Genomic DNA, 9,905 nt, shown 5'->3' on the forward strand with positions numbered 1-9,905 from the left:
TGAGAGATTGTGTGCTCCTCTAACTGATGCTGAGATTTAGAATGCACCGTCTATGATGCGCCCAAGCAAGCCCTCATGAACCGAAGGTTTCATAGCAGGCTTCAATAAATCAGCATTTTATGACGAGTAAGGTATCGCCCCCTTGCGGCTAGAGAAGCATTGCTCTCGTTGCTGATTATATGTTCAGCGGATTCATACCGCCTCAGGTTGCAAAGTGGCGGTGGATGGCTTGAAGCAGGGAAGTTCAACCAGGTATGATGCTATTATACATGAAACTATATATCGCTCCTTGCGTTTACTATTTGTAATATTGTTCATGAGTTTGAAATCTCGCATTTCGAAGATGACAACCTCGTAAAATATGGGATTGACCGTCATGCTTGATTAGGTATTTAGGTTGGGTTAAATTAAAAAAACAAGGAAGCGAGACATATCGTCCCCTCCCGTCCGCGTGCGCGTGCGGCGGAGGTCGCTAGGTTTTCCGTCGGTTGGTGGGCCGAAAGCCCATGGCGCGTGCCGCACTCCTCCGTTCCTTCCCGCCGCCCCGCGTCCGCCCATTTTCCTCGCCGGCGGCGGCTCCCTTGGCCCCACCCGGCGGCGGCTCCTCCGCTCCTCGTGCGGCGCAGGGTCGAGAATCCGGAGGAGCGGTCGGTTTCCGAACGGAACTCCCCGAGTTCTCCCCCGAATCGCCGATGCTGCGGGCGGCGGCCGAGGCGGCGCTGCGGCGCGTCTCGCCGGCCCCGGCAAGATCCGTGCACGCGCAGTTTCGCCGGGGCCCGGAACTGCGGGTGGCGTGGGTCCCCCTGTACAGACGCCTGTCGAAGCTGCCCCCAGCGGCGCCGCTGGGATGCGTGGCGGCGGAGCTCGACCGGTGGCTCCGCGAGAGACAGCCGCTCTGCGAGCACCAGCTCCTCTTCTACGTCCGCAAGCTCCGCAACTTCAGACAGCACAGGCGCGCCCTCGAGGTAAGCCTGCCTGACCGACCGACCCCCCCTCCCGTTTCCAATGTGGCCGCGCCTCCATCCGGTTCCTGGATCCAGGACAGGCGACGCGGCTATCTACAGGTGGATTGGTGATTGAAATGCAAGGGTTTTGACTGACTACAAGTGTGGTTTTAGATTTTGGCGACAGAAAACCTGAAACTTTATTCTGTTATTACTGCTGGTTCAGCTGCCACCTTGACAGAGTATAGGAAATAGATTCTGAAGATGATAGTCTAAATTAGCTGTCTCTCAGCTGCTACCTTAAAATGCTGATGCCCGGGGCTACTTTTAGCTCAAGTGCTGTTCAATAAACAACAACAAACATTTACTGCAGAGAGGATCACAATGGTTATAGTGTCTGTCTTCACCATTGGTCTCTTTGCCTGTGCAATCTGCGCAGGTACCCAGTAATTTATTCATCCAGTTACCACTACTTCATTGAGTTTACATGCTCCCAATAAAAATTCAATCTGATTTCTGATAAGCCTTGTTTTGTGGCACTTGACCCCCACCCCAACCCCGCAGTTATGGCATGTCTTTCGAAACTGGGTAAAGGAAGGTAGACGATGATCTTGGGAACGAGGATCAGACCTCAGGGGGTAGCATGGAGGCAAAGATTCACCCTCCAGGCTGCTTTTGGGAGTTGTCCTGGCTTAATCTAGGAGGCTCTGAAACTTTCCTGTGTTTGGACACTATTCTCTCTTGCCCTACAATTATATGGACTTGAATTTGTATTAGTACCTACACCCTTCACTAATAAGGGTAGGAACTGACTAGCTAGTAGTACTAGTACAACTCGGTGGCTCAAGTCAATATGTCAGACTTGCAAACTCTAACTAGGACTCTAAGTAAGACACGCTCTCTAATTAACATGGCTACACGCCTGCTGCCACTTCCAATTCTTGTGATGCTGCCAGCGCTGATCCTTGCTGATGAGTCTGACTCTGGTAGGACTTGCCCCAAAGGTGTCCACAACATTTGTCCCCTCGTTCTGAATCAACTCATCCTCGAGTTGGATGTTCAGATACTGACATTAAAGTTCTTCCAGCAGTTCCCACGTTGCACCTTTATCTTGTTGATTCGATACCCAGCTTTGTTCAGTGAGGGATTTGGGCGACATCAGGGTTGGGTGCCACTGGTGGAGAGCAACAGGGGATCCTGAGCTATGATCGGCGTCTTTACCTTCTTTCTTTGGTACCTTGCTTTGTTCTGCCGGTTTTCCCTGTAAGTTGTTGGCTTTTTTTTAAGTTTGGGAGACGAACTTTTAAGTTGCAAGTAATGTTTTTGTAGCTTTGGTTGCAGAGCCTTGGTTTCAAGCTGGAGGCTTGGGTAAGGCCATCTCTAATGTATCCCTCTGGATCTTGTTGTGTTATCAGTTTCAGTGGGAAATGAGTTTGGGAGCGGCATTGCGTCAGCTGCTGCTGTGCCTCTCCACTGAACCAGGAGCTCACATTGTCCATGGTTCGACTTTGTATGCACCACCTTGTCTGGGTAGGAAGCACTTGCCTATGCAGAATGTCTGGGAGGGGCACAACCACCTTAGCACGGTCTCCTTGGTACTCCTTGAGCAGAGCCACGTGAAAGGCATCATGTATCTTGGCACAGACAGAAATCGAAAATGACAGACCACTGAATCAGTTCGTTCCAAAATTTTAAGGGTCCATAAAAGGTTGCACTGTCTCCTTGACACCTGCTATGGTTGCCCCTACCAAACCCGCTGGCCTACAGCATAGTCAACCTGACAGTGGTTCTGGTCATATTGGTCTTTCATAACAGCCTGAACTTGCAGTAATCTTTCCCTTATTTCCATGATAAACTCATCCCTACCCCTCGTCTGATTATGAATAGCAGTTACCTTTGCCTTTCCTCGTTCATTGAATAAAAGAGTCGGTGGTTCACTTAGCACAATGCTGAGGGCGCTCTCCAGTTAGGCAGCGAAATCACATCGTCATCACACGATTAACCACCTCAGTTTGAATGTCCAACTGTGGATGGAAAGTTGCGGTCATCCGCAGCTTGATACCTCCCATATGGAATGACTCTTGCCAAAAGTTGCTGCTAAAAGTTCTCATCTGTGAATTTTATCTATTTAGTTTAGTTTGGTGAGTATATCTTCTGACTAGTATGATGGAAATTATTTTTATGGTCGTGTTGTTAAAAATGCCAGTAGTGCATCAGTTTTACATCTTTGGTTTATGCGGAATCATGCTGCAAATCGGATTCGGAATTTTTATATTAAAAAAATACCCATGTCTTCAACTATCGCGAAAGTCTACTTTTATTTATATTTAACCCCTCTAAACTTTGTATGTCATCAGAAATCGCCAGTTGTGTTTCTCTTGGAGTTGTGTGTACTTCTGTATATAATAGTTCCATATGGACCTTTTCTCTTTTTACATCTAAGTATTTATCTGAAGCCCCCTTTCTAGCAAAGGGAACTTATGTTCACTGTATTACGATTGACCATGTTGTATGTTTACAGCTGATAGACTGGATGGAAGCTCGTGGGGCATACTTGCTTCCTGGGGATCATGCGCTGCGGCTTGACCTTGTATGCAAAGTGAATGGGCTAGAAGCTGCCGAAGAATACTTCTCGAGTCTTCCGGATATGCATAAATCAGTGAAAACATATTCCTCTCTGCTTAACTGCTATGCAGAACACAAGCCAGAGAAAGGTCTGGAACTGTATGAAAAGATGAGAACCATGAACATCGTTCCGAATACACTGGTGTACAAGAATTTGATGTCCTTGTACCTGAAGGCAGGCCAGCCAGAGAAAGTCCTCAAAACATTTGAAGAAATGCGAGGAAATGGCATACAAACAGATAATTTTACATACTGCATCCTGACAGAAAGCCATATTATGGTTAATGGCCTAGAATCCACCAAGAAGTTCCTGGAAGATTTGGAGAAGTCAATTCCAGTTCACTGGTCCCTGTACACTGTGCTGGCTAACAACTACAATAAAGTGGGGCAGTTTGACAAGGCGGAATTGGCCCTAAAGAAAGCTGAGGAAGTCATGGACAAGGGTGAGATGTTTGCTTGGCATAATCTTCTCTCCCTCTATGCCAGTTCCGGCAACTTGTCCGAGGTCAAGAGGCTTTGGGTATCTCTGAAGTCAGAATTGAAGATATGTTCAAACAGAAGTTACCTAGTGATGCTTTCATCTCTGAAAAAGCTAGACGATTTCGACTCCATGCAGCAGGTCTTCCAGGAGTGGGAATTCACTCAACAGAGCTTTGACATGAGGATACCAAACGTGATGATTCGAGCTTACCTTGCCAAGGACATGACAGACGAAGCCGAGGCTCTCCGCCAGGCAGCCATGGCCCAAGGCCGTTCTGATCCTATGACCTTCTACATATTCGCTGAGTCCTATCTGGAGAAATCCAGGACCGATGCAGCGCTCCAGGTCTGGAGGGACGCAGAGAAGATAGTCAATACCCCAAACTGGGCACCGCGGCCAGAGTTTGTGAAGAGATTTCTGAAGCATTTCGAGGAAGCGAAGGATGTGGATGGGATGGAGTCGTTCTGCGCGTGCCTTGAGAAGCTGGAGTGCCTCGACGCAGATGCTCGTGATGCCCTGTCCCGGACCTATGTAGCTGCAGGCAGAACAAATCCATCCTCTATCATTCACCGGACGGAAGAAGACCAGGTTGAGACTAGACCTGGCTAGAAGCAAAGGCGTGCTGTTGCGTCCCACCGTTGTCGAAACAACCTTTCCCGCCCTTTAATTGTTTGGCGTTGATGTCCTGAGCATGAGCTTTATGATTTTGCCCTTTAGTTTCATGCTGATAGTCTTTAGTTCCCCTTTAGTTTCATGTTGATAGCCTTGCCCTTGTGGCATCAGAGATAAACATGTACTCTCCTTACAAGCTGGTTATATACATGTTGAAGATGGCAACAAGAATTATTCATGTTGAAGCTACTAACTATTCCATCCGTCCCAAAATAAGTGTCTTAATTTTGTACTAACTTTAAGGGGCAATCTGAGGATTTTCTGTGGACTACATGTTTATCAACAAAGAGGGTCAACACCAGTAGCAGTGCCCGTGAAATATTTAGTTGAAATTCTCTTGTTTAGTGCCATACTTAAAGAGAGCGTATATCTCTAAAGTGTAATCCGACTAAATATTCGTCAACACAAGTAATGGAACGAAACAAAATTACATACACCCTTGTAAAAAGAAACAGTACTACAAGTAGATTTTCTGGAAAGCAGATGGAAAGATCTGCATTGCAAATTTGCAATCATCTCCTTGGTTCTTGTAACACCGAAGAGTTGATGTGAAATATATTGATAATAGTGATAATAGTAGACAAACTAACTTGATTATCGTTTATTATCGAATTTCACAAGGGCTAAAACCATCCCATATATTGAGACTAGACCTGGCTAGAAGCAAAGGCGCGCAATTGTTAGGCGTTGATGGCCTGAGCATGGGCTCTATGTTTTTGCCCTTCAGTTCCATGTTGATAGCCTTTAGTTCCGCTTTAGTTTCATGCCATATATAGCCTTGTCCTTGTGGAATCAGAGAGAGAGAGAGAGAGAGAGAGAGAGAGAGAGAGAGAGATAAACATGTAACTACCAGCTGTGGTTATATACCATTAACCTGGTGGGCTAGATGAGATGGCAATCATTAATTTTTGATGTCCTAGTTATTGACTACTCCCTCGGTTTTTTTACTCCGCATATTAGATTTAACCTTAGTCAAACTTTATAAACTTTGACCAAGCTTATCGAAAACAATCTAAACTTTCACAATAACAAATATATATGGTATGAAAATATATTGAATGATGATTCTAATGGTATTGATTTGGTATTGTGGATGTTAGAGCAACTCCAATGGGGCGACCCATTTCGTCCGCCCGCGTCCGTTTGGGTCGGCGCGGACAAAAGTGGCGGCCCAACGCGCCGACCCAAACTCAAATCGTGTCCGTCCGGCGTCCGCGCCGACCCAGTTCCGGCCCAAAATTGCGCCTGGAATGCGTCGGCGCGGACGCGAAGCGGACGCGCCGCGCGTCTCCTCGCCGTCCGCCGCGTCCCCCTCTGGCGACCACCCAACCGCCACCGGTCGTCTTATTTATGATGACCACCGACAGCGGGCCCACACGTCAGCCAGGCGCGCGTTCTTTTTTAACCACGCGTGCGGCGGGGTCGGCCTCATCCACTTCTCCCGTTCACATCTGCCCCCACCACTTCCTTTGCTTCCTCGCCGGCGACCGCAAACCCTAGCGCGCGCCATGGGCCTCTTCGGCAAAAGCAATGGCAAGAGGAAGGGCACCCCCGGCGCCTCGTCATCCCGTGCTCCCCCTCCCCCTCCACCGCCGGCGCGTTTCCGCCCTGGACGCCGGCGCCTACACATCCCGGTGCACCAAGCGCGGTGGCACTGGGAGTACAGGCACCCCCTCCCCTACCCCGACATGACGCTGCCGCACCATTGGCATTTGGATCCAAACCGGATCCCGGTGCCGGCGGTTCCGTGGACCCAACGGGCGCACGATGACGAGGTGCGTCGGCGCCGCACGCTGCTCACGCCGGAGCAGCGTCGGCTTCCCGAGTACGCCACCAACTCTCCTAACTGGGAGGCTTGGTTCGCCCTCGAACACGAGGAGCAACGACGCTCGGGTGTCGACGTCGTCCCGCCGCTGTTCCACCGCCGCCCCCGCAGGTAGAGTCAGAGGACATGGAGGCGGAGGCGGAGTACCAAGCCGCCCTTGAGGAGGCCCTGCAGCACGCGCTGCAGGCTAGCCGCATCGAGGAGGACGCGCACTGGGATGGGCTAGAGCAAGCCCTTACCCTGTCGGCGGCGGGGGACTCCGTCCACACCCCGCTCTTCGTGCCGCCGCCTCCGCCGTCGCCGCCTGTACAGCCCAAGCCGGAGCCGGAGCCGGAGCCGTCGCGTAAGCGCTCCCCGCCTCCACCCACTTGGCCGGAGGAGGCCAACTCATGGATGGGCCAGTACCGCGAGTGGGTGAGCGCGCCTCCCGTCCACTTCGCCGCGACGCCGGAGGAAGAGGCGGCCCACCTCGAGCAATGAAAGGAGCACTGGCTCCGCCAGGAGCAGGTCGACGGCGAGGAGCAGATACGCTACGAGGCCATGCTCCAACGCGACGCGGAGGCGCTCCGGCTCGAGGAGGAGGAGGAGGAGCGCGCGCGGCTTGCCGCAATGCCGCCGCCCCAGCAGATGCCGGAGGAGGCTGCCCTGGCAGCGTACCAGGCGGCGTTCGGGTGGGTTGGCCCTGCTCCGGTCTTCATCGACCTCACCGACGACGGCGGCGTCGAGGGCAAGGGCAAGGGCAAGGCTGACGACGTCTAGGGCAGCGTGCGGGGCGGCAGCAGGCGGGCGCAGACTTTTTTAATGTTTTATTTAATATTTATTAGATGTAGGTGGACTTTGGCCGGCGTTTGACCGGCCACTTTTATGTTTAATTATGTTTACTTCGTGCAATTTGTTTTTTTCCCACGCCGGCATATTTGGGTCGGCCTCCCCGTTGGGCGGTCAAGCCGACCCATTTTAAAATGCGGACACCGGCGTCCGCCTGGCCGACCCAAACGGACAAAAAGCGGACAAAGCGCGCGTCCGTTTGGGTCGTCCCGTTGGAGTTGCTCTTAATAGTTTTTTGTATACATTTGGTCAAAGTTTACAAAGTTTGACTGGAGACAAATCTAATATGCGAAGTAAATAAAAACAGAAGGAGTACTAAGCTCCTTGTAGTCCAGGAAAAATGAAAATGGTCAATCTGAGAATTTTCTTTGGACTACTCCATGTTTATGAGCAAAGAGAGTCAACACCAGGAGCAGTTCCTGGGAATAGTATTTAGTTAGAATTCTCTTGTTTAGTGCCATTCTTAATGGAGAGCATATATCTCCAAAGTAAGCCCACTAAATAAGCATGGGTTCTATAGGCAACGGAGATGAAGATGGCATTTTTTCTGCTCCACCTGCTTATAAGATGTTGGTCAGAACAAAGTTCAGCAGCGAGAGCTGGTTGGAGGGAAACAAGGGACCATCTGATTCTACGGCTGGCCTTCACTTTGGAAAATTCGAGTACCATCAAAGTTGATCTTATGAACATTAATTGGTCAAATAACTTGTGGAGCTAAAAAAACATCATAATTGGTCAAATAAAGTTTTGCAAGTTTGAAAAAAACAAACTCCTTCGTTCCCTCCTCCTCCCCCTCCCCCTCTCCCCTGGGCCATTTTCCACGCCAGCGGCAGCTCCCTCGCTCGTTACCGGCGCGGCTGTTCTGCTCCTTGTGAAGCGCAGAGTCGAGAGCTCGGAGGAGCGGGCGGTTCTCGAACAAAACTACCCGAGTTCTCCCAATAAACCCCCGAGAATCGCCGATGCTGGGGGCCGCGACCACGGCGCTGCTGCGGCGTGTCTTGCCAGAGTCCCGGCAAGATCCTTGCACGCGGAGCGTTGTCATGCTCCATATTCAGATCGATATCTAGTTTTGGGGGAAAGTGACTACGGTTTGGAGAACACCAGAGTATACGCAAGGATGTATGTTTGTTTTAGCTGTGAAGTGTTTGATAGAGAATTCTCTGGAAAAACAGCTAGCTACTACAGACGGAGACGCTGGCTTACATAGCTCAGCTGGCAACAGAATGAAAGGGAACAGTAACGACATAGTGAAACGCTACAGAGCGGTAAAATAACGGTTTGGTAACAGGAGACCGAAGCGAGCCGTTAGATCTTCTCGCGATAGTCCATCTTAGTCGTTCCTTAACCGAATCTCGCGACAGTCTGATCCGACGAAGCTTGGTACTGACAATACTCCCTCCTGAAAGCGAACTTGATCTCAAGGAGCTTAATGATTGAACCAACCTTGAACCATTTGCTTGAAGAATGCTGAAAATGTGCGCTTGATGAAGTCGGCGTCTTCCCAAGAAGCATCATCAGGAGGAAGGTTTTCCCATGGGAGGAATTTGTCTAGTTTCCAGTACCAGACTAGGCTCTGTTCGAATGCGGCCATAAGGGCCAATTAGTGGCGGATCAGTGCAAGGTACCGCTGTTGGTCCCAGGTGTCTCTTCAACTGGCCGACATGAAACACTGGATGGATGCTTGCAGTATAAGTCAGGAGGAGTTTGTACACCACATTGCCCACTTTTGCTATTACCCTGAAAGGGCCATAGAACTTGCTTTGTAGTTTGATGTGAGAGCGCAGGCCAAAGGCATTTAGTCCGTAGGGCTGCATTTTGAGATAGACCATGTCACACACAGTAAGTGTCCTCTCTACTCTCTTTAGGTCAGCATATTTCTTCATGCGTGCTTGTGAACTAGCCAGATTGGCCTTGAGTTATTGCCACATTGTATTTCTGTCAGTAACAAAGTCAGTAGCCTCACTGTTGTTACTATGAACATAGCCTCAAAGGGTGTCTTTTGCAAGGATGAATGGAAAGAGGTCTTATACCAATATTTTGCCATTGATAAGTGCAGGGCCCACTTCTTGGGTTCAGTTGAAATCATGCACCTTAAGTAGTTTTCAATACACTGATTAATCCTCTCCGTTTGTCCATCTAATTACGGATGATAAGCAGAAATGTATCTCAGCTCAATTCCCAAAGCAGTAAAGATGTCCTGCCATGATTTGCTTGTAGATATTTTGTCCATGTCAGACACAATTGCCAGACACAATTGCCAAAGGAGGACCATGTAGTTTCAGAACATTATCTATGAATGCTCTGGCTACTGTTTGTACAATAAATGGGTGAGCTAATGGAATAAAATGTGCAAATTTGGAGAGTTTGTCCACCACTACAAAGATAACATCATAGCCCTGGGATTTAGGAAGCCCCTCCACAAAATCCATACTAACATGTGTCCAAACCATATCAGTAATGTGGAAGGGGTCCAGAAATCCAGGGTAAGGGCAATTTTCCCCTTTGCTTTTCTGACAAACATGGTAGAGCA

At 49.5% G+C, this 9,905-nt stretch overlaps 1 protein-coding gene across 1 annotated transcript; it reads left to right on the plus strand.

The window, feature by feature from the left end:
- The first annotated feature begins 433 nt into the window (after positions 1-433).
- Positions 434-4,900, plus strand: LOC123191008 (pentatricopeptide repeat-containing protein At4g01990, mitochondrial). Its single transcript, XM_044603755.1, has 2 exons — positions 434-965; positions 3,466-4,900. Exons 1-2 carry the CDS (start codon positions 507-509, stop codon positions 4,657-4,659), a joined length of 1,653 nt encoding a protein of 550 aa, XP_044459690.1. The 5' UTR covers positions 434-506; the 3' UTR covers positions 4,660-4,900.
- Positions 4,901-9,905: the final 5,005 nt, after the last annotated feature.

Source organism: Triticum aestivum, chromosome 2A, assembly GCF_018294505.1.
Source record: "Triticum aestivum cultivar Chinese Spring chromosome 2A, IWGSC CS RefSeq v2.1, whole genome shotgun sequence".
Lineage (NCBI taxonomy): Eukaryota > Viridiplantae > Streptophyta > Magnoliopsida > Poales > Poaceae > Triticum > Triticum aestivum.

Excerpts from the sequence above, each read along its gene's own strand:
- LOC123191008 (XM_044603755.1), top strand. The coding sequence starts at position 507 with ATGGCGCGTGCCGCACTCCTCCGTTCCTTCCCGCCGCCCCGCGTCCGC. Across the intron at positions 966-3,465 it reads AGCACAGGCGCGCCCTCGAG|CTGATAGACTGGATGGAAGC; the intron begins GTAAGCCTGCCT and ends GTATGTTTACAG.